The sequence below is a fragment of the Mirounga leonina genome, unplaced genomic scaffold (assembly GCF_011800145.1).
Source record: "Mirounga leonina isolate KUSES-001 unplaced genomic scaffold, KU_Mleo_1.0 Mir_165, whole genome shotgun sequence".
NCBI classification, from domain to species: domain Eukaryota; kingdom Metazoa; phylum Chordata; class Mammalia; order Carnivora; family Phocidae; genus Mirounga; species Mirounga leonina.
Genome location: NW_023270415.1, coordinates 11,275,602 through 11,300,924, shown reverse-complemented (window position 1 = coordinate 11,300,924; position 25,323 = coordinate 11,275,602). Strand labels below are relative to the sequence as shown.

The following is a 25,323-nucleotide window of genomic DNA, read 5'->3' as shown; positions in this document are numbered from 1 at the left end:
TAGATCTGCATCTATTGATAGGATCATATGATTTTTCTTTTTTAGCCTATTTTTTTCATTGAATATGTTTTTCATATAACATAGTGTAAATTTAAGGTGCAAAATGTGTTACTTTAATACATTATATATTACAATATGATTGCCTTTGTGGTGATATTTATCACATCACATAATTATAGTACAATATTGCCGATATTCATTATACTGTGCTTTACTACTTGATACAAGTTTGTACCTTTAACATCAATTTTTATTCCCCCACCCCTTTCTTTAGCCTGGAGATGTGTTGGATTACGCAGATAGATTTGTAATGTTGAGCTAGCTTTGCATATTTAGAATAAATTCTACTTGTTTGTGGTATGTATTCTTGTTATACATCATTAGAGTCAACTTGTAAATATTTTATTGAAGATTTTTGCATTTATCTTTATGAGAGTTATTGGTCTGTAGTTTTCTTGTCAGGTTTTTAATCTATAGTGATATTAGGAAATTTGAGATCTTGTAACATGGGTTAGGAAGTGTTTCCTCTCTTTCTGGAGATATTACGGAGAATTGGTATGATTTCTTCCACAAATATTTGTTAGAAACTACATGGACCTGGTGATTCTTTTTGGAACATTGTTAATTATTGGCTAATTTATTTAATAGATACAGGCTTTTTTGGGTTATCTATTTTTCTTTGCATGAGTTTTGGTAGTTTTTGAATCTCAAGGAGTTGTTCCATTTCATCTAAATTATTAAATTTGTGAGCCTAGAGGTTTTCATATCATTACTTTATTATCCTTTTAATGTGTTTGGCATCAGTAGGGATGACTCCCTTTCCATATCTGATACTGTAATTAGTGTCCTCAAATTTTTTTTTTTAGTCAGTCTGTTCAGTGGTTTATCAATTTTATTGATTTCTCCAAGAAACAGTTTTTGGCTTTGTTGATTTTTTCTCTATTGTTTTTGTTGTCAATTTCATTGATTTCACCTTTAATTTTTATTATTTCTTTTCTTCTCCTATGTTTAGGCTCAAATTGCTTTTCCTTCTCTGATTTCTTAAGACAAAACACTTAGGTTATTAATTTTAGACCTTTCTTCTTGTCTAATACATGTATTTAATGGTATAAGTTTCTGTCAGCACACTGCTTTTGCTGCATTTCACAAATTTTATTGTTGTACTTTTATTTTCATTGAGTTCTTTCTTAAGTTTTTAGTATGTTGAGAAATTCTAAATACTAATCTTTAAGTATCTTAGAAGAATTTTACCCTAGAATTTGAAAATTTTTGAAGACTAGGAGTCATGGTTTTATTCTCACCTTACCCAAAATTTTCTGTCATGTTTGCTGGATGAAGACCCCTCCGTTCTTGATCCTCTATTAATTAATTAATAATCACCTGGGACTTACAAGAAATAACTTTCTCATCAGTCGACCCACAGAAAAGCCAGTCAAAGTGGCCCATTGTCAGTTGGTAATTCTGTACCATAATTTCCTAGCATGAAAACTAGCATGAGAATCCACAAACAATAGCCAGAATTCTCTGGGAGAGCTTGGAGCTTTACCAAATGGTTCTGTATTCAACTGCTTATCAGGGCAAATCTCTCTGAGGAGGTTGCCCTTGAGAGACTGAAGGGTAGAGCCTTGTTCATCCGGACCCGTCTCCCTTTAGTTCCTCCAGTTCCCCCCACCCCCTCCCCTGTTGCTCCCCCGCCCTCCTCCCCCACCAAATCCAGACCACCGCTGCGTCCGTGTAACACACAGTGAACATCCAAGGAAAGTTCTGGTGGGGGGAGGCAAGAAACATAAGCCCCCCAAAAGCTATCTCCCTAACTGTTTCATTTAAGAAGGAAAACATTAAAATACAAATATTTATAGTCCTCGACTAAAATACCCCTGGCCTGTGAAAGGGGAAATAAAATATAATACACTTTTTTTTTTAAAGGTTCTGACTTCTGTCTTTTCTGAGAACACTTTTTTTCTTTAGAAAATAAATTGTAACTGAAAAATTCTATTAGCTTCTATAAAATGTAGATGCAGAAAAATGATCAGATGGTTTTAAATTTAAAAACTGCAGGGTAGATATTCTTCTTGCTTCCTTGTAATAGGCTCTAAACTTCAATGATGCGAGTTTTTCTCTTTTCCTTCAGTCGATCGATGTAATTGAGACTTTTCCCATTTATTGGAGCTGTCATCTTGTGGTCATATAATGATGCTAGAGATATTAACTATGTTTTAGACGCAAAATTGTAAATACAGTATAGAAAAACCGTGAATTTATTTCCATATCATTAAACTACATTTTACCCATGAGCAAAGTGCATTTTTCATAACTTACAAGAAATATCCTGCCTTGCAGTGGCACCTGTATTGGACATTCTTAACAGCCCCTTGATTCGACATTGCTATTTGGGTTATTTTACTATCAGGGAATAAAGGACAGCAGATTGCGAGTATCAATATACATAACTGACCAGTGAGTAAGATTCTAATTATATTCAAAACTGCCATTCTGCCAGTTAACACTTTTTCTGGATACAGGGTATCATTTGGGAAAAAAATGCACCTAAGTTAAGCTTCTTCCCTGGCATTGCGTAAGAAAAGAATAGAAAGAATAAAAGTTGAGGTGTCCAAAAGTAAATTCTAATAGGACAGCTGTTCTTATCAGTAACTTTGTTGCAGTAAGTTCTCATACTAAATAATTTTTATTCTGGTGGCATTGAAATGTTTGGGGTTCACCAGCTTAGCAATTAAGCCAATCCTAAAAAAAATCATCCTTTCCAATGTCCAGAACTTTGTTCCTGTTGCTCTTTCCTTTTGAACCAAAGCTTGATGAGTATGTTGGTTAGTGGAGCTTCTCATACAACGATCTCTATATAACTATATGCAGGTAAAAACTTTTATGATACAGGATTTTATTGTTTAAATAGCTCTGTTAGTATATGGATTCCTCAAAATAGACTTTTAGGCTTTATCTGAGGTGATGGTAGTCCTTTTTTCTTGTTAAAATATGTCAATGCTATTACTAAAATTTAGGAAATAAAATAATAAAGTAACAAGTTGAATATTACTTCTAATTTTAAAAAATACCCCCTGGCAGATTAAAATCTTTATTAACAAGAATCCAACCAAACAAACTTCTTAGCTAACTATTACTTTATTTTATTTTACTTTTCTTTTTGCACATAACACTTTAAAGATCAGAAATGCATTCACTAGGGGTGCCTGAGTGGTAGAGTCTATTAAGCCTCCAACTCTTGATTTCTGCTCAGGTCATGATTTCAGGGTTCGGAGATCAAGCCCCGCCTCAGGCTCCATAATCCACAGGGAGTCCTCTTCAGTTTCTCTCTCCCTCCCTCTGCCCCTCCCGCTCATGCTCTCTCTCTCTAATAAATAAATAAATCTTTACCAAAAAAAAAAAAAAAATGCGTTCACCAGAAAGGGTATGTCCACAGATCAGCGAACAATAAGTCCATATTCCACAGTTACAAAATGGCAAAATGATTATTGAGAGAAAAATTCATGTTCTTGAAATCCTTCAAAATTCATGATTAAAAGAATATTTATTCCATTTCATTTAGAATCAGGTGTTGAACTGGGGCAGAAAAGTAGGCAAAGGCGCTCTAGAGCAGTTTTCAAGAATTAAAACAAAACAAAATACCAAGACACTAAATTAAATTTTAATTAAAAAGGACACCTGCTTTCCTGGGAATTTTTAGACATTTTACTGAATTATGTTACCCAGATTATGGGCATGAATATTAAGATCTACTGCTAACTTAATTGAATTCTTATTCTAAGATAGCCTCCCTGTCGGGGCAAGGCCCATGTTAGAATTATTATAATCTAACACGGATTCATCACCCTCATGTGGATGAATCCTTTGTAGACCATGTCCTAGAAGGCACTGCCTACTGTGCTTTAAGGTCAACGGCTCCCCAGAGTCCCAGACAACCCATTCTTCAGGGAGAACAAGTAGGAGAGACACCACTTAATGATTAAGCAGGTGGAAAAAGTTGTCTTCATCAAAAATTGAATGTAATGTGCAGAAAGATCTTTTCTGTTAAAAGTTCCTGATACCAGCAAACCCATCAAGCATCCATTTAGTCTTTTACTTTGAGAGGGGAAGGAAATATATTTTTAGGCAAACGATGTCCACTCAGCACTCATTCCCCAGAGCGCATCTGTCTTATACTCCTTGTACTTTTCCTTTTTGTCTCAGGAAGTTGTGAAGCGTTCACATAATTAATCCAGGAGCCCAGCCTAGACCACAGAAAGACTTGCGCCTTCTCACTTCCCTTGCAGAGTGTTTTCTTCTTCTTTTTCCTTCCATAATATCCGTCACTAACAGGTGAATGGCACTGATGGACAAGTGGGGCAAATATCAAGAAAAGTTTTGATCAAAGTGTTTGAGTCAGTGGTTCAATGAAAGCACAGTTTATGTGGCAACACTGGTAGCTAATGAAAGGAATGTTGCAGAGATCCCGATCCAAATGACTATGCTGGTGTGCCCATAAATGTTTTTCAGGACCCAGTGTAAAAACCCAAGTTATTTTTGAAACCGTAGGCCCGTATTTAGGGTTTGATAAAAGGGTCTCTCTGCTAATGTAGCGTCAACTGTTAGTGTGTTTTATGGGCTTCTTTCAGTGAGAACAACTTGATACATCAGAATATTTTGACAGATAGTCTTGAAAGCACAAAGTCTCTAGCAATCCTAAAACTTAAAAGGCAAAACATTGGACACTCAAATTGCTAATTCCCAAGTGGAAACCAAACTATCAGATTGCTCTCGGTCACAGTTTTTTAAAAAATATGATTTGATTGTGTGCTGAATGGTTAAGGTTTACTTGAGTGGAAAAGCCACATGATGATTTTAGTTTTGCTCAATTTTTTCACAGCATCTTAGACAAATCGTCACTTTTGCGAAACTACAGCAAGTAGAGTTGACTGTCCAATAATCAAATGATGTATCTTAGTGTTCATCGTATTGCCTTCAGAGTTCAAGTCCCATTTATTCCCACTTTTCAAATGTCTTCCTATTTAAAAAGCATTTTTTTGTTGAGATATAGTTGACACATGATGTCACTTAGCTTCAGGGGTCCAGCAGCGTGATTGGACAAGTCTGTACGTTATGCTGGGCTCACCACAAGCTTAGCTGCCACCTGTCACCATCCAACGCCAAAACAGTACCATTGACTGTATTCCCTGTGCTGTGCTTTTCACCCCCCAACCACTACCCCCCGACTTACTCATTCCATAACTGGAAGCCCGTATCTGCCTCTCCATTCACAGTTCACCATTTTGCCCATCTGCTCCACCTCTGGCAGCCGTCAGCTTGTTCTCTGTTTTTATTGGTCTATTTCTGCTTTTGTGTGCTTGTTTTGTTTTAAAAACATTCTTAGTTCTCCGCAGCGCTCACAGCAGTTTCAGTCATTGCAGACAGACTTCTTGTTGCAACATTATTTGCACATTTCAGTCCCGGTGGAAATCATACTTCCTCCTCTGCAAGTCTATATAGCAGTGCGTTTTTGGTTACGACAGCTAACCCCCCTGACTTGTATTACAGTATATCTCCCTACCCCGTGAGCTCTTCAATCATAGGGACGGTCTTATCAGCCATTATTTCCCCTACGATCTATCATAGTACCAGGCACAGAGCAAGTGTTCAGTAACACATTTCCAGCTGAATTTCCTACCCAAAGCATCAGCGCTTTAAAGTCAGTCGTTTGAGGTTCTAGCTGTATCTTCCTCAGCAAGCTCTTCCAACTATCCTTTGTTAAAAACACATCTAAAAATATCAGTTCACATACTGGATCAATAACAGAGGTGCCTTGGTAATGATACAGGCTTGCAGGTCAAGCAGCTTGTGACAAATTCCAGCTGGTCCACTTATTGAATAGCTGAAGGATCTCCTCACTGAGCCTTTGGTCCTTCATGGGTGTGATGGTCTCACCTGGTTATTGTGAAGGTTCAACAGGGCTCTGTGCTTAGTATATCAAGGAGGACCAGTAAGTCGTAGATATTATTAATAAAAGAACTTAAGACCACAATTACCAGAAAGAAGAGTGCCTCATGAACGGGGAAGCAAAAGAAAGCGAGGAAGTATTTGACCATGAAGCCAATGCTTAGTCTCTGAGATCAGAGCCTTAAAGAGAAGGATAGATTGAAACCTAAAAAGAAAGAAAAGCAAGATCCCAGTGCACTCAAGGAAAAAGTCTTCCAATATCCTTCCTGCTTATTCTTCCAATATCACACACAGCTGGGCACACCTTACCACATCATGGTTGATACCTACTTTATCAACCTTTCCATTAAAGTCAAACTTGACTTAGTACAGTCAATGAGGGACTACTCCATATGCCAAGTGTATCTTGTATGACTTGTATAACTGACTGTGATGGCTGAAATTGAGAAATAGGGGCAAAAGGATCATGTGGCTCTAAGGATTGCCAAGGATCCAAGATTTGAATGATTATCATGCACACACAAAGGAACCTATGCAGACGACCACTTAGTACAGAGAGTAAGTCAGCCTAAGTGTTACATTGTGGGCACAGTTGACCGGGACCTTAAACAAAGAATGGGAAGTTCCCCGGAGTTCCCATCATTTCTAACCACAGATACAACACTGAGCAGATGCCAGATGATTGTGGAGCCAGATGATTGTGTTCCTCTGCCTTCCTCCACCAACTTCTTCTGTTGCCAGTTCATATAGCAATATGCTATAGCATAAATCAGTCCAATGACCTATTTGCTCTGTTATGAGCTGAGTATGGGTAAATGCACTCACTTTTTTAAAAAAGATTTTATTGGGCGCCTGGGTGGCTCAGTCGTTAAGCGTCAGCCTTCGGCTCAGGTCATGATCCCAGGGTCCTGGGATCGAGTCCCACATCGGGCTCCCTGCTCTGTGGGAAGCCTACTTCTCCTTCTCCCACTCCCCCTGCTTGTGTTCCTGCTCTCGCTATGTCTCTCTCTGTCAAAAAAATAAATAAAATCTTAAAAAAATAAAAAAAATTAAAAAAATTAAAAATAAAAAAGATTTTATTTATTTATTTGAGAGAAAGAGCACAAGCGGGGAGAGCAGCAGAGAGAGAGGGGAAGCTGGCTCCCCGCTGAGCAGGGAGCCTGACATGGGGCTCGATCCCAGGACTCTGGGATCACGACCTGAGCTGAAGGCAGACGCTTAGCTGACTGAGCCACCCAGGCACCCCAATACACTCACTTTTTGATGTTGTTTTGAAATTGGTATTTTGTATCATTTTAAATTTTGTTACATCTTTTTATAAGTCAGACGACTGCTCACATAAAACAGCAACAACAACAACCCACAGTTACCAAAGGCTAGCACTGAACAGTTGAGACTGACGGGTGGTGTGGACAGTTACCTGCCTGTCAGGTGTAGACCAGTTCAAATCAGTTGTACTAAATGTAATTTCCTGGAGAAATAGATTTAAAATGTGAAAGGTATATTTGCTATTTTTTATTATTGAAACCTAAATTTATGCCATTATCACACAGGGTTATAATCATGCAGAATTATGATCCATTTTAACTTTCTATACTATAATTTTCTAATTTCAACATATATTTTATAGATGTTAAGCCTGTAAATGACAGATAATTCAAAATGTTAGCATTAGTGCTTTAAAATTAGTCACTATTAAAACCTAACTATTAGTTGAGTGGGTCTGTTAGTGGACATTGAAAAATCAAAAAAATTGAAGATATTTGTCCAAATTAAAATTAGAACATGTAGTCCATATGTTCTAAATGAACATGTTTTCTTCTCCGATAGTAATTTCATTATCACCAAGTTACAGGATGGAGTTTTAATTATGACCTTTATATCAGTAGAAGCCATGTATTTGGGATTAAAAACCTACTGCTTTAACTAGTCTAGTTAAAGACTGTGGGTTGATACATTCTGGGCTCCAACTTTTATAAAAACCAGAGAACACTTCTAATAACACTTTTCTAATTTCATGGTTCATTGCACAGTCAGTAAAGATTTAAATAATTCAGAAAGAAAGCCTATTCTCTTTCTTTATTAGAAGTTTGAGTCAGGCAAATTCTTTGACATTTAATAGGTTTTTAACCCTTTTAATAACTTTTTATAATGAAATTTATTGGCAGTTGTTTTAGAGAAAGGGTTATTATATTAGCATGAATAATAGTCACTAGTTTTTATGATTAGTTTTGAGACCTTTACCTTATGTAACTCAAAGTGCATAAGAGCATAAATGAGTAATGTTAATATTAACTAAATTAGGTATACCCAGAAATACAGAGACTGCATATAACAATATTCATCCCATTATCTAACATGCTATAATATTTTGGCAGATAAATATTTGAATTTTTAAATTGTTTTAAAGGAGCTTAAGGTCACTTACAGAGTCAGACACTTTAAAGGAACTGAAAGACATTGTAATTTTCCTAGACTGATTTTACCAAATTATTAATATTATACTCAGTAGAAGAGGATTTCCAACCTTTTCCTATCTTGGTTTCATGCTATTTTAATGTTTTATAATACATTATTAAAAGGATTATTGAACGATTTCCATAATAAAATGCTAATTTAAAATTGTACTTTTCCTGAAGTCCCCAATAACTTGGGAACATACAAATATTCTGCATAGGAAAGCTGTCGGGCCCAAGCAGAATACAAAGTTTTAATTTTGCTTCTTGAGATGTACTTTTAAGTGAATGTCATGTGTATCTAATGATTTAAGAGCCTCTAAATGAACTCAAATGTCACTTTCTGAACTGATGTTAAGAAGTCAATATCCCACTTGACATCTCCATTTTTACTAGCATCCCATTAACATTGCAGTGGAAAGTATGAAATTCAGTTAGGTTTTCAGGTTTAAATATAGTATAAAGAACCATTTCAGCTGACTTTTGATGCTATAAATATCCAGAGCTTCTTCCCATAGATAAACCACAACTCCCATAGGGCATGTCTCGTAGCATTTCCCAATTTTCTTATCACCTATCTTTCCAACCTATTCTTTTTGTTTCAATGCACACAATCCTTTGAAAGTATTCTGAAAATAAGGCACATTACTCAATCCCTTCTTTGGGCATATCAAAGCAGAGATGTGAACAGACATTAGCATGTTTGAGTACACTTTAATATAAGATTATAGTCCCATGAACAAAGCACTGCCTACACTTTGTAGTGCAGATGCAAAAGGCACAATTTATACAAATCAAGGGCTTCATTGACTCTAATCATAGGTAGATCCAGAGCCACTCACAGACTCCTCTTAACAGAGGTGTACAATTTTGTAGGAACTGCTAGTTCAGGTATTTTGGGAATCAGAGGGTTGACCAGATGGTCTCCCAAACCCTTTCAGATAAGACGGAGCTTTTAGTCGCTCTCCATATCCTGCCATTAATTGGAATTACGAGAGATGCTCTTTGTCAGTTAAGAGTCAAGCTTGCTTGTTGTACATTTGCATGTTTGTTTTATTTGAGCCAGGCAGAGGAGTCCCCTCAAGGGCACACTGGAGCACAAGGTCAGCTTGATAATACTGACGTTGATAGTTTAACAGTAACAGTAGGAGACAAATTGTGTTGGCACGAAGCAATCAGACACGGATGCCTCAATTTGAGTGGAACATCTTTCCAACTGCGTGTCACTATACGCCATAACCTTCTGGCCATTGTTGCAATCCAAAGGAGGGGTTATGTGTACAGAGTTGATGGGAGAGAATAGTATACTATGATCTAGAATACCTTTTTATGTATTTAAATTTTTTTGAACTTTGTATCTACCAGTTAGCCTATTAGCTGTGATCAGGGAGCCATTAACATCCGGGTAATAAGTTCAACCTTTATCTGGGCTATTGCCTTTCTCAGAGTGAAACCCTGTGCTCTTTGACTTAAGTTGCCCGGCTTCTCCCAGAAAAGGTCTCCACAGATGCAAGCTTTTGGCTACCAGAATGCTTGGCCACAACTCTGTCAGAGGCTCACCAAGAACTAGAACTAGTCAAGGAAAGTGACTCTAGATGATAGCAAAAGATAAAAGATCTGCATCTTCCACAAGAGGTGACCCAGGTGACCAAAAAACCACAAAAATAGCTTTTACGTTTGCCAGAACATCTTCATAGTCTTTATCTTGATCCATCCATGCTTAAGCAAGCATTTAAGGTCAGTACACTTCTCTCATTTTTGTCTCCCTACAATGTAACATTATCAAACAAACCACATCTAATATTTATCCTATTGTCTATTCCCTCCCTGCCCTTGAAAGTGAGCTTGTAAGGACAGAGATCTCATTCACTGTGTTTGCTCACTGTTGTTTATGTGGTTCCTATGGCAGTACCTGGTGCAAAGTAGGCACTCAGTGAATATTTGTTGTTGAAAGATTGTTATCCCTAATTCAGAGATTGAAAATGAGGGTCAATTAAAGGCAAGATTCAGAACCAGTCTGATGATGTCACGAGCAGAATTCCCTTCACTACAACACACTACCTCTCATCTAGAAAAAGAAAAAGAGGGGCGCCTGGGTGGCTCAGTTGGTTAAGCGACTGCCTTCGGCTCAGGTCATGATCCTGGAGTCCCGGGATCGAGTGTCACATCGGGCTCCCTGCTCAGCAGGGAGTCTGCTTTTCCCTCTGACCCTCTCCCCTCTCATGCTCTCTGTCTCTCATTCTCTCTCTCACAAATAAATAAAATCTTAAAAAAAAAAAAAGAAAAAGAAATTTTTAAAAAATGGTGTAAAATTGCTTGTTTGGTTGTTTATAAAAGTGAATCAAGATGCCCACACAGGAAGGCAATTCAGATGCCTTCTACATCTAGGGGATGTGACAGAAATAGAAATCAAGTTCGGTTAAAGAGGGCCAGGACTTGGCACAGACACTGAGGACATTGAGAAGTTGGGGGTCCTCCCTCCCTCTGTGGCTTTTTGCTCATCACCGTCTGATCTTTGGTTCATCCCTGGGAGAGCATACAAAATTTTAATTAGTTAAATTAAAAATAAATTTTTTTGCCATGACTTTTAAAACTTTCAATGATGTTTTCCTCTAACACATCAGATATCTTGTATAATGAGGGTCTCATTCGTGGAAGGGGCCACAGCGAGGGAGAGACCCCAGTTTGAGGGAGGAAGATGGTGAGGTATTATGGAAACTCCTGTGGGGATATGAGCATTTTTTTTTTTTTTGAGGTGGTTTTAATCTTTCCCAAGGATGGTGGTTCTGGAGAGTGCTATGTCTCTCCATTTGCAAATATCTAATGAATTGTGCCCCAGAGCTCTTGCTTTCCTGTGATAGTTAGTTTTATAATTACTATTTATCCTAACTAAATGACAAATATCCCATTTAATGTATTGTGAAGAAATCTGAGCCCTATTTATTCACATTGCCTTTTGGAAGGAAACTAGGTTCAATCAAGTTATTCTCACCCCATTATTGAGGATAAAAATATATTTTCATAAAAAAGTCTGATCTTTCTTTTGAACCTCACTTTTTGCTAATCTTTGAAACTATAGCATGTGCTTTGCATAGATATATTTTCCATATTTCCCCTTCTTTTGATATTATCAGTCTTCAATGTCAGAAGTCTAATAGCAAAAATGTTGACATTTATTTAAAATACCTGTTTTTAAATAATGAATAGAACACACGAGGGGATCACCTAGAAACGATTTATTTAATTTGTTTGGACAACAAATAATTTAGCTCTCTCTTGGAAATGCACTTAGGAAAATAATAAATGAAATTTGATTATTAAATTTACCCACGCATTCATTCTGGTGTATACATTTACATATTAATTGAATCCCTGGCAAAAAATGTAATCAAATTGGGGACTTAAATAATATCAACATTTACATTCTTCTCGTACACTCTTGGAGTGCATTATTCCTAAGAAAAATGAGAACTGCCTAGTCTTCTTCCTGGCCTGATTAATCATGTAAGGCTGGATGGGCTACCGAGAGAGGGCTCAGAAGTTTCTCTTTGGATGCTAAGGACGGTATGTGTTTGATAGTGTATATTAGAGGGACCTAGAGTAACACTTGTCACAGCCCAAGCCTACAGGGTCCCCTCACAGCCCTGGGGAAAGCCCTCTGCAGAGAAGGGTGTCAAATGCTGACAGACAGGGGTAAATGGAAGAGCTTCATGGATTCCTCGCGTTCTCTTGTTCCTGCCGCCCCTGGCTCGCTTCCAGGCCTTGCCGGCCAAGACCACAGACAGCAGCAGCTGTGAGCCACATTAGCAAATAAGGCCTCGGGGCTCCCCGTGTTCCAGGCTCTGTTCACCAACTGCTGTTCACTCAAACAGCTGGATCGGAGCAGAGAGCCAAGACGTCGTTAGGGTTTTATGTGTACAACCGTTTTGATATGGATTGTCTGCTAGAGGCAGAGATAATGATAGCTTGCAAGGCTCGCCTGTTGGACTGGGAAGTGGCGCTGACATGTGAAAGGAGAAAACAGACTCTGGAAGGGGCGGGAAACACACACAGTTTTAAACACTGAGACGAGGGCCTTCGTTTGTGCCGGTGCTGTTCGAGTGTGCCATTTGAACACCATTTTGTCACTCACGCACTGATGTTGGGGCCAGTGTTTTGTTTTGGGGGTTTCGGTAGTTGAGTTAAGCCAAAATGTTACTCATTTTTTAAAATAATCCGCAGTGATGGGGCGCCTGGGTGGCTCAGTCGTTAAGCGTCTGCCTTCGGCTCAGGTCATGATCCCAGGGTCCTGGGATCAAGCCCCACATCAGGCTCCCTGCTCAGGCGGGAAGCCTGCTGCTCCCTCTCCCACTCCCCCTGCTTGTGTTCCCTCTCTCTGTCAAATAAAAAATAATAATAATAATAATCCGCAATGAGCTACCTGCATTGCTTTTTTTTTTTTTCCTTTTCAAAGAAAAGCCAAGAAGAAGAAAGTGCAAACGTGCTGGAATGTGTATCGGATAGTACGCATGAGGGTTCTCACTTGAGCTCTCTCCTCACCCTGGAGCTCTTAACGCTGCAGGTAATTGGTCAAGGAGAGGAAGGAACAGGGTATGGGTCTCAAGCCATAGATTACACGGCAGGTTAGGAGGGAGAATACATGATATCTGCTTTGGTTTCCTAATTGATTTTTTTTTTAAAGATTTTATTTATTTATTTGACAGAGAGAGAGAGAGAGAGAGAGCAGGAACACAAGCAGGGGGAGTGGGAGAAGGAGAAGCAGGCTTCCCGCGGAGTAGGGAGCCCTATGCAGGGCTCGATCCCAGCACCCCGGGACCATGACCCGAGCGGAAGGCAGATGCTTAACGACTGAGCCACCCAGACACCCTTTCCTAATTGATTTTAACCGAGCTTTTGCTTTCCATTAATGGAAAGAGGTTTTGAAGGAACGCAATGGAAATCTTCTCTTCACCTTCATAATCTTCCTCCATGACTTTCATTGACTCTTTTTTTTGGCTCCTGTGATTATAAAACAATATCAGTCCTCAGTAGCATATTGGAAAATTTAAGGAAACCGTTCTGATGTTCAAAAAAGCGAAATTTAGTACCCATTTTCGATGGAGTCAGCTTCCCCAGTGGGAAGATACATATTAAATAAGAGTTGTTCAAAACTAAAATTCCAACAACACCAAGGACTTTTAGCCAAGCAAAAATGAAGTTCACTGAGTTTGAAATAAACAAAATGGGAAATAAACACATTAGAAAGTACCTTTGAGATACCAGAGTCCCGAGAATTTGGCAAATGTAGCTCCCAAAAGATCAAGGATTTATAATCCTGTTTATGGGAAGCCAGCATCATGAATCTTCGTTGTACCTGGCCTAAACATCTCTTCAGTGAAACTCAACAAATGTATGTCAAGTACCGATGATATGCCATGATCGGAGCTAGATACTAGGGCTACATTGGCAAACACAAGAGATATTCTATCCCTGCCTTTTTGAGTTTATAATCTATTAAGGTATATCAGTTAAGATTGGGTTTAACTACATATAAAACTCAAAATGACAGTGACTTTAAAAGATAGACACTTAACTTTCCTTTCACGTTAAAGACTCCCACAGTAAGTAGATTCCCAGGGTCTGGAAGCTTCATAATAATCAAACACTCAAGCTCTTTTTGCCTTGTGCCTCCAATGTCCTAAAAGCAATGCTTCTGGGTTCAAGACATCCCCCCCGCACCCTAGCTCTAGTGACCACACCCACATTTTTGCCAATAGGAAAAAACAATGGACAGTGAGCCTTTCCCTTTAAGGGGATTTCTTGGAAGTACCACACAACACTTTCACATGCATTTCAGTGGCCAAAACATGGTTATGGGGCCTGGATGGAGCTGCAAAGGAAGCTAGGAAATGCCCTTTGGTGGCTAGCCTCTTGGCTAGACAGCTAAATATTGGAGGGTACAGAGGGTATGGCCTGAGGTTTCTGCTACAAGGGAGACAGACATTATTCAAATTTTCTTTTCATCTTGTGACTAATGTTAGATGAAGTTTCACTGGAAAAAAGAAAACTCATCAAACTGGTTAGTGGGTTTATACTGGTAGTATTCATTTCTTCACTTATATACTGATTCAGCAAATACGTTTTGAATACTTGTAATGTCTATTTAATTAAAAGAGATCTGAGGAGTGATTGAAAAATGCATTAGTCATATTAATGAAGATTACTTTCTAGAAGGTACAGACATATTAGACTAAGAAATTTACAAGTGGTGGCCATAAAGAAAGGACAGACAAAATGCTTGGGCAGTTCAGAGTAAGAAGATTCTGGAAGCTTTGTAGATGAGGTGACTTTTGAACTTGACTTTAAAATATATTTAGGGTTTAGATATATGAATATGGTAATAGCATTATGGAATTGGGAAAAGGGCACAAATATGTAGACCATATTTCATCTTAACTTTGATCTTTTTTAGTGGAGAGATCTGAGATCAGTTAAGCTCTCCCAACCTCAATGAACTTGTACAAAACAGCCATTTCTATAGGGATGCCTCAAAGGGGAATAATAAGGCTCAATAGATAAAAACACTGAACAAACCACAAATCACTGAGCAAAGTTCGGTTTTTTTAACTCTTCTTAAAATTTTTCCAACAGCAAATGCTGAAAGAACAACATGGCCAAAGACACTTGTTCAGGGGGAAAGAGACATAGGCAAAGAGTAGCAATTAATTGGGTTTGGCTGAGCAGTAAATGTGTGAAGGACAGTCCTAGAGACCAAGGCTTATTTGGAAACTTGCGTGGTATGCTGAAGAGTTTGGATTTAATTTGGTAGGCAGATAGCACTGGGAAGGTTTTGAGCCTGTGGCTTATGAAGATTAATTCTGCAGTACTCTTCAGGGTGAATGTGAAGAGATTCTTTATAGTTAAGTAGCCATTGCAGGCGAAGAGGTAATGAAGGCTTGAAATACATGAATGAGTGTGAAAATGAAAAGAAGGGCTGATGGAAGAGTTATTTTAGAGTAGACTCAGTGGAACTCATAAGAGTTTGATAGGAAAGGAAAGAATTAAAAATTACTAGAACATTTTGAGTAGAGGTGACAGGGAGGATGAAGGTGTCATCAACAGAAATTGGACAAAACAGGTTTGAGAAAGGAAACTTTGGGGTGGAAGAAAGGTGACTCAAGCAGAATGTTAGGAAATAATTTAGGGGTGGAAAGTTGTAGGAAGAAGAGAAGTCAATGAAGGACTCGAGAAGAATCAAAGAGAAGAGCAGTTGTTATTAAGAATGCCTTGAGGGGGCGCCTGGGTGGCTCAGTTGGTTAAGCGACTGCCTTCGGCTCAGGTCATGATCCTGGAGTCCCTGGATCGAGTCCTGCATCGGGCTCCCTGCTCGGCAGGGAGCCTGCTTCTCCCTCTGACCCTCCCCCCTCTCATGTGCTCTCTCTCATTCTCTCTGTCTCAAATAAATAAATAAAATCTTAAAAAAAAAAAAAAGGAATGCCTTGAGTAAATTATTCACAGTAAGTTAAAAATACTGGAAATTAATAGGAAATAATATTTTGCAAGTTGAAGTTTTGTATTTGGCATTAAGACTTTAGTCAGTATCTTTCTAGAAGGAAACTGGTAATCAAAACACTTGCTTACCTTCATGAGCTAATTAATTAATCTTATTTTTCAGTAATCAGACTCCATCCAGTTTAATTTTCCCCATATTAAACATTAGGCAGTGATTAATACTGAACTGCCTTCTATGAAAGCAAGGTAAAATGGAAACACCCCTAATTTGGAGATGGGTGTTAATATCTGACATTCCTAAGTGCATCTGAGTGCTGAAGAGATGACTGTGCTCTCCAATATGTGCTTGTCACCCTCCACACAGGAAAATTATTCTTTAGTTGAGTGTTAAAGCTGCTGTCTGCCTGGCCTAATATCATGGTGATATGATATTTTTGAACTAATGATGAGTTTGTTGAGAAAGAGGTACCCTGTTGAGTATTTCATTGTCCTTACCCAAACTGATTCTTTACCCCACTTTGGTGATGCCCACCTTCTTCTACTAGTAAAACAAAGGTGAGAATACAAATTTTAGTACTCAGAGTACTAATTAACATGAGAAAACAAGTAGAAAGATGACAAAATGGTGGAGGAGCTAGGTGCTATAAAATGAGATTGTAGACCTTTGAAGACCTTTGGTTGTAGTCATAAATCTGGAAACTCTGTATGTAAGTCAATTTAAAAATCATCCTCTGCAATATCATGTGAAAACCACAATATGTCTGAAAGAGTGAGAAGCAATGGGCTTTAAACAAGTAGGTTACAAACTGTCATGCTCTGTAACAGGATTTATATGAAGGAGAAATAAAGTTATAAATTAGTGGGGCGCATGGGTGGCTCAGTCAGTTAAGTGTCTGCCTTCGGCTGAGGTCATGATCCAGGGGTCCTGGGATCGAGCTCTGTGTTGGGCTCCCTGCTCAGCGGGGAGTCTGCTTCTCCCTCTCCCACTGCCCCCCCCCACTCTCTCCCTCCCAAATAAATAAATAAAATAAAATAAAAAAGCTATCAATTAGTTAAATACTTTTGGAAAGATCATTTAGTTGAGATAGGATTTTGCTAGTAAACATTTTAAATTGACAAGGCTATAAAAATGTGTCTTCCTACAGACACGTGTGTTTGAACATGAATGTGAGTGGTCCGTTTGGTGCCAGGTTGGGAGAGGGAACGGCCCTATATAGGCAGTGCCCATTATGAACATCCGTGACTCTGCGCCCACAATAAGAGAGCTGTTCTACATGCTGAGAGTCTAAGGAAAAACACAACAAGACTTCGGGACATTAGAAAGTAGTGCCTCTTCAGTGCACTTTGAAAAGTTGGCCCTGATTTTTAGGATACCCTCTGTCACTGGCACAACTTTAAGGATATCTGTTAGAGCTAGTTTTATTTCCATAAGGAAGATCAGGTTATAGAAATTACATGAACATCTGCAAAGGAAAAAAAAACTATTTTAGTAAATGTGAATGGAAAGCACATGAATGGACCACATAAAAATCAGGCTGGGTGGACAACATTTGTTAAGGTGGTTTTGATTATCTTTATGAATCTCTCTACAGGACATGTAGAATGTCAAATTCACTGCTAGTATAGTAGGAAGCATCAAAGTGTGGAATTGAGAAATGTAGATTTTGACTCCCCTTCTGTGGTTTGGGAAAGTCATTTAACCTCTGTGGGCTTTATTCATTCACTTATTCATTCATAATTATTTCTATCTTCCTTCAACAGGCAACAGGCTTGTGCTTGGCCCTAAGGTTCCTCTTCTATAGACTAAGAAGGGATCTCTAAGTGCCCTTGCAGCTCTACTGTGTTATCAGTGAATGCTAATAACTGCTTGATGAGGGACTTCATAGATGCAGAACTACTTTTGGAGGATTGGAAGAATACAATTTGAATTAGGGAGAAAATGATGATTTGCACCAGGAAAGCAGTAGACACAAAACCATGGGGCTGGCCTAAGCCTTCACCAAGAAGAGCTAGAGTCTAGGATGATGCATAGAAAGAAGTCTGAGGATGAAGCAGGAGTAAGGGCTAGAAAGTTCGAAAGGATGATACTGACTAATCAGACCTCATGGTGGAGACAGTAAACCAAACACAGAGAACACAGGCAGACATCTCCTCCGTCCCACCTTCAGTTTCGGATAGATCTAACTAGGTTGGTAAAATGACTAGGCAGCATTGGTAGAAAATGATTTTATTACCAAAAGAAAAAAGAGCCTATGACTAAGTAACTTAATTGACCTTTACAGTATTTCTATGTCGTGGGAACATTTGCAGACAGGCAATTATGGGGCATTCTGACACCATGTGGGATTTTTTTTCTTCATTGAAACAGAGAAAGATAACATTATTAAATTTTTTTCAGTTCTGGAACGTAACTAACCATACACCTCTTCACTGCCCTTTTTTTTTTTTTCCATTTTTTTCTTTTTTTCTCTCTCTTGTGTTATAATCCTCTACCTGCATGAACTCCCCAACAGTCCTCAGAGTGAAAGAACTGAGCCACTTCTATAAGCACCGCAAAATACTCATTAGTTTAAGTTTGCAAATGCCAGAGGAACATTAAGTGAAATCCACCATACTCCTCTTATACAACACATTTGACCTCTAGATACGTTAAGAGCTTCATCCTCCAATGCTTTTAATTCTAATCCTTGCAGAGACGAAATTCATTGCTTGAATTACAAGAGTGAGTCTCATTAAGGCTAAAAAGCAGTGACCCAGATAGCATAATGGATTAATATGGCGACCTTGCAACTTTGGAGCTTTACTTTCAAATCTGACGGTGCAGTCAAATCATTTCAATAGTCAATTAATCAATTGGTTAATACCAGCCTGTAGTGTTCTGACCCTGGAAGTCAGTAGATCATTTTAGCCAATACTAGCCTACATGGAATTAAACTAAGAATCATAGTACATTTAACTCACAAAACCTTTCTTAAATGATCAGAATGAAAAAAACAGGGTTTTGTGAATTGCTATAATGCTGTAATCAGTAATAATTATATAATTTTGACACTCTAATAAGCATCAGTGTTTTGAAACTTATGCCATAAACATCTAATAATGATATATGTTTACATTCCATTGGTAAAGAAAGACTGTAAATATAATTAGTTGGGTCTTGAGTAATGAAATGTGATGTTGAATGAATTCTCACATTCTATTCTTTTAGTAACAGTGCCTTTAGAGTGATATATATCATTAGGGTTATTCTATTCTGGGGGGAGGTTGGGGGTTGAGGTGGAAATAGGTATAGTTCAGCAGGACATGCTACAGAATTTTTGAAGTCTAAGGAATTAAAAAAATTTTTTCCAGAAATATGTTTGTGAAAAACTATTCCTATCTTTGTTTTTGGTAGATGCAAGATATACGGAATCCGGAAGGAACTCAATATGGCTCCCATCCCCAGATGGCAGCCATGAGACCAAGGGGTCAGCCTGCAGACATCAGGCAGCAACCAGGAATGATGCAGCACAGCCAGCTGACCACCATCAACCAGTCACAGCTAAGTGCTCAGCTTGGCTTGAATATGGGAGGAAGCAGTGTCCCCCACAATTCGCCATCTCCACCCGGAAGCAAGTCTGCAACTCCTTCCCCATCTAGTTCAGTGCATGAGGATGAAGGCGATGATACTGCTAAGGTATGACTAGGTTATTTTTGGGACCTATAGGAAATGCTTGTTGCCTGAAAGGAGTATCCTTTAGCACCTTCCTTGACCAGAGGGAGGTACAAGTTTATATCATCCAAATGAGAAACATTGGTGGGGGACATACTTTTTTTAATGAAGCGTGAGGTTACAAACTGAATAGATTAAATCGCTTGCTTTCCCAATTACATTTTTAAGTCCCTAGTAAATCCTTCAAATATAGATGTATTAAGCATGAAAGTAGATGTCACCCACAAAATGTAGGGTCTGCATAGTGAATAGGGAGAATAAGTCTTATAGGACTCAACATCCAAAATTAAGCTTAATTCACCACTCATTCAAAAAAAATCTATTTCAACTGAACAATTTTATTTTAAAAAGGCAAACTCTCTCAGGGATACAATGGTGTGTGTGTGTGTGTGTGTGTGTGTGTGTGTGTGTGTGATGGTCAGATGAAGCCTTTGAGATTATCCAACCCAACCATTTCATACTGAGCATGAGGAAGGTAAGCACCAGGGATATTCTATGACTCCCTTCCATAAGCAAAAGCCTGGGTGTTTCCTTGCTTACTTTTTGTGGACCCCTTGCCAACATGGCTGTCTGTCTGTCTCTCTGTGTCACATTAAGTTATCTATATAGGAAGACAGGCCTTAAGTGTTCTTAGATTGGAAGATTAGCTATAGGAGGTTTTAGTTCTTTAAAATATCCCAGGCAATGTACTGTATGGTGACTAACATAACATAATAAAAAATAAATAAAATAAAATAAAATGTCCCAGACAGCGTTTTTAAATGACTAACCAAAACCAAGTGCCTTTTCACTCAAAAACACCAAAATAATCTTTTCATTGCCTCGGTTGTCAGTCAAGCATCTTCCAAATTTGTCCCAGTGAGAAAGGACCCTTGTGCCCATTTACCATGAGAAACACTCACAGCTACAGCTCCGTATTTCCTATTCCACCCCCTTTGTTCCTTTAATCTTACTAATGACTTGTCACTTGTGTCAGCCCTTTGTTTTCTTTTGACTTTTGCAAGAATTTTGTTTTGGGGAAATTACTCTGTCAACGTGCTACCAAAAGCAACACAATGGGAATCTGACCTATATGGTTACCTTTCCAATAATTCCACTATTTCTTGAGCCTGATGATAAAGACAAGGCTGCTGCATTGACTATCTTTTATTATTTTCAGTATTCTTAATGCTCTGGCATTTGGGGTCTTGATCCTAAAAAAACACTACTCCTTCCAGGGCTAGCTAATTCCGAGAGATAGAATATGACTCCCCTGGGAGCATACTTTTGATAAACAAACCAGCCAATCCAGAGCGCACACCCTGTCATCTCCTTTATCAAACTCACAGCAAGCCAGTATATTCTCACCGCCCTAAGTCACCCCAGGACCTGGTACCAGACAACTAAGAACCGTCTCTGTAGCCCATAGCCCACGGAAATTGTTCAAACCATAGCCAACCCTTGACTTACTCAGCATACCTACCGTGCCTCAACCATTCCTACCCACAAAAAAAAACAATAAAAGCTCTGGGGTGTGCTTTCATGCTCTGCCCTTTCTCTGTGTCTGCCTCCTAAGCCATCTTTTTTTTTTTTTTTAAGATTTTTTTATTTATTTATTTGAGACAGAGAGAATGAGAAAGAGAGAGCATGAGAGGGGGGAGGGTCAGAGGGAGAAGCAGACTCCCTGCCGAGCAGGGAGCTGGATGCGGGACTCGATCCCGGGACTCCAGGATCATGACCTGAGCCGAAGGCAGTCGCTTAACCAACTGAGCCACCCAGGCGCCCCCTCCTAAGCCATCTTGAATGCTATGTTGCGCCTTCCATTTCTAGATATATAAATAATATAATATATAATAATTATAATAATATAATAAATAATATAAACTTCTTCCTTCATGACAGTTATTTCTTTATCTGCTATCTTAACCACCCCCGATTAGAACAGATCCTGACTACATTTTAGAAGAGCTGTGTAACTAAACATCATTGACCATACTGGTCCTCTCCGCCTTAACAAGCTTTTCCCTGTTGTTCAGTGAACCACTCTCTCATGAAGTAAGGTAAAAAGGCAGGAGACTAATTGATATTACATAAATAATGAATTGGGCTAGTGACGACCTGACCTTTAGCTGATTATTTAGAGGGCAAGATAATTTTCTTAAGAAAATGTGTATTATTCTAATGGAATTAACGGTCAATGAGTACCGGGACCTAAATGTGAACACCAAGAATTTGGTTGTGGCCGGTGATTTTGATATTGGTTTCTGCATGGATAATTCAGGTTAATTTGGCAAACATAAATGATATGTACTCTATTGCAAAGGAAAAAAAAATTCATGTTCTGCCTATAGTAAAGATCAATTTGTGCATCTGGATTATATCTTTATCAGTATTCTTTGCTGACATTTCAGGAAATTAATGAAAAATTAAAATCTTCTGACAGTAAATTCTATGCAGGATTATCTTACTTACAATAGCATTTTCCACACTCTTCAACTTATATGACGAGAAGACTGAGTAGAAACCAGAAATTCACATAATTAACATTCACAGATTCTGCCATTTCCTATTGCCCCATAAGGTCCATATCTTGTAATTTTGCTGAAGCATGAATTTGTTATGTTAGGCGGTTCCAGGCTGGTGTGAAACTTTGCCGACAGATATCCTATCCAATCACTCAACATCCACATCATAAAAGAATTTATAGCTCATCATTAATGATTGTACAAGCACTGTATAGTAGAACTTATATGCTGTAGTGTTATATTCTTGAATTGGCAGTGTGTAAGGCTTAGGGATGGATTTCTCAAGAATGTCCTCATTAAAATGGCTTTTTGTCTATACAGATATTCTCAAGTTCATATTTAGTGTAAGCGTATTTTCCATCTCAAGAAAATCTACCTTCCACTCCAGCTCTGCACACTGTTCTTCACCTTCTCTCTGATCCAAGCTCTTCCTAACCATTTATTCAAATTATATTTATTAAATGGCAAAAAAAAAAAAAAACCAACCTTGGTGAAAATGCCCAAGCTTTCTTCATCACAGTAAAAGACTAAACTGGAATTTTTCCCTTTATATGTGAGCAGGATTTATGTGGAATGTTGAATTACCACAGTTCCAGTTAAATGTGAAAGAGCATTAAGTCAAAAAGATCACTTAAAGCATTTCTAGGGGCGCCTGGGTGGCTCAGTCGTTAAGCGTCTACCTTCAGCTCAGGTCATGATCCCGGGGTCCTGGGATTGAGCCCCGCATCGGTCTCCCTGCTCGGCAGGAAGCCTGCTTCTCCCTCTCCCAGTCTCCCCTGCTTGTGTTCCCTCTCTCGCTGTGTCTCTCTCTGTCAAATAAATAAAATCTTTAAAAAAAAAAAAAAAGCATTTCTAACAAGAGAAGTAAAAAAGAATATTTAGTCTCATACCAGAAAAAAAAAAAAAGCTTTTAAAACATCCCTCTTCACACTTTGAGCTCTTGTAAGCAATTACGTATTAAATCCAGTTTATCTAATTGAACAATTAAAAGAAATACGTTTGTTTTGACAGAGAAATCGTGTCAATACATCAGTAAAATAAATTATCACCTTATAAACACGACCCATGGTTCTGATTGCTATGGAGCTGTGTTGACAGCCTCAAGTCATAAACTAGACGTACAGTAAAATATCAAAGAAATATAAACTTGGGTAGCTTGTGGTTCTAAGCCTGTAATCCCGGACTTGTAATACAACAGACTCAGTAAGACACTCAAAGTATCCGGCATTAGAATGATATTTTTAGGACAGCATTCCCTTTCGGAAAATTACGAGCTAAGAATCACAGTGTATCTTTTTCCATCATTTTTACTTTCAACTTTTCTGCTTCAAGTATCCTTAAGTTTTATATAGGTCCCTTGTAAATGGCATAGAATTAGACAATCTTTATTTTTATATGAAACTGGCTTTATTTATATTCATATAATCACTAAAATATTTGGGTTTATTTCTCCGTTTAAGTATGTTGCTTTTTATTTGTCCCACATGTTGTATGTTTCTTTTTCTCTTTACCCTCTCTTTTTCTCTACGTTTTAAAGATTGTTCTTGTTTTTCTCATTCCATAGTTTTCCATGGTAAGATTGGAAATTTTATCTTTTCTCTTCATTTAGTAGCTACCTCTGACACACAAAAGCCTAAAATTCTAACACTGATCGATATCTTCACTCTTCTTATATTATTTAACTCCCAACACCTCCCTTCCAATTTGTACTAGAGTAATTATTGCTGTTGGTTTTTTTTTTTAAGATTTTATTTATTTATTGACAGAGAGAGACACAGCGAGAGAGGGAACACAAGCAACGGGAGTGGGAGAGGGAGAAGCAGGCTTCCCGCGGAGCAGGGAGCCTGATGCGGGGCTCCATCCCAGGGGATCATGACCTGGGCTGAAGGCAGACGCTTAACGACTGAGCCACCCAGGCCCCCTCTTGCTGTTGCTTTAATCATAATTTAATTAAATTATGTAATTTAATAAACTCTATGAAACATGATTTTGATTATTTTTACAGCCTTTTTTCCTTCAGTTTTTTTTTACATATTTAGTATTTTCTTTCATCTGACATCATTTTCCCCTATGCCTTCAAATTTTTCTTTCATGAGGATATATTGGGAACACGATTGCCTTAAAAAGTACTCTCACTGTGGATGGAATCTTAGACTGATGATGATTCTCTTCTATCCTAGTGAAGATATTCTATTATTCCATAATATCCTGATTTTCATTATTGCTTTTGAGAATTCTACTGCTTCACTGTCTTTTCTTAGAAAGTAATCTGCCTTTATTCTCTGACTAGTTTTAAGGTCTTCTCTTGCCTTTGGTATCCTGCGGCTTCCTTGTGATGTGTGTGGGTCTTTAAATTTATTTGTGAATTTAATATTTCTATTCTACATCAGTCCTGGGAAATTTTCAGCCATTCATGTTTTTCAGATATTGACTCTACCCCATCCTTGCTCCCTTGTCATTCTGTAATTCTGATAAGACATATGCTAGACTTTCTTTCATATTTTCTTGCCCCTTTATATTATTTTCTGATTAATTTGTTTATGTCGATTTCTCACTTCATAATTCTCTTTTCAGCTAGATGTGATCGGAAATTAAAGCTGATCTCCTGAGGCTTTCATTGCAATTATTTATTATTTCTAGTTTTATTTGGTTCTTTCTCAAATCTGTTTGGGCTGCCTTTTGAGTTGCTTGCTCTTTTTCCATATATCTCATCCTTTTGTTCCTTTGACAGTTTGCTAATTCCAACACATTTAAGTCTTTTGAGGTCTGTTTCTATCGTCTGTAGTTGCTGCTGGCTCTTGGGTTTGATGCCATGTTCCATTTTGCTTTTTTGGCTTTTAGCATATGAGCTGATGCTCATTAGAACTTTATGAGGATTCTATCAGATGTGGTCCAAGGGAGGTCCAAGGAAGGGATTCTTCTAAGGATGATTTGCGTTTGCTTCTACCAAGCATCTTGGGCCATTACAATCTAGAACCACTCCTGGCTTGATGTTTTTCAGGTCACTCAAGTAGTATGTTCAGGGTATGAATCCTTAACAAATGCTGGTTTCCGTTGGTGAATTATCACAAAAGATATTTTCCACTCCACACTCAGTATTTTCCTTGCAGGTTCTGAGAGGGTGCGTACAGGGGAAGTAGTTTTATCCCAGCATAGCCCTAAGAGTCTAATTCTTTTCTGTCCTGACTTTGATAGGAACCCTCCCGTTAAGCAC

The 25,323-nt window shown here is 38.3% G+C and overlaps 1 protein-coding gene and 1 pseudogene across 1 annotated transcript in view; both read left to right on the top strand.

Annotated features, from left to right (window-relative positions):
- Positions 1-25,323, top strand: part of TOX (thymocyte selection associated high mobility group box) — a 295,661-nt gene that overhangs the window by 229,259 nt on the left and 41,079 nt on the right. The window contains exon 4 of the mRNA XM_035011207.1: positions 19,288-19,569. Coding sequence (XP_034867098.1) covers positions 19,288-19,569 — 282 coding nt within the window. The remainder of the gene's footprint in view (positions 1-19,287; positions 19,570-25,323) is intronic.
- Positions 5,508-6,644, top strand: LOC118015349 (annotated as a pseudogene).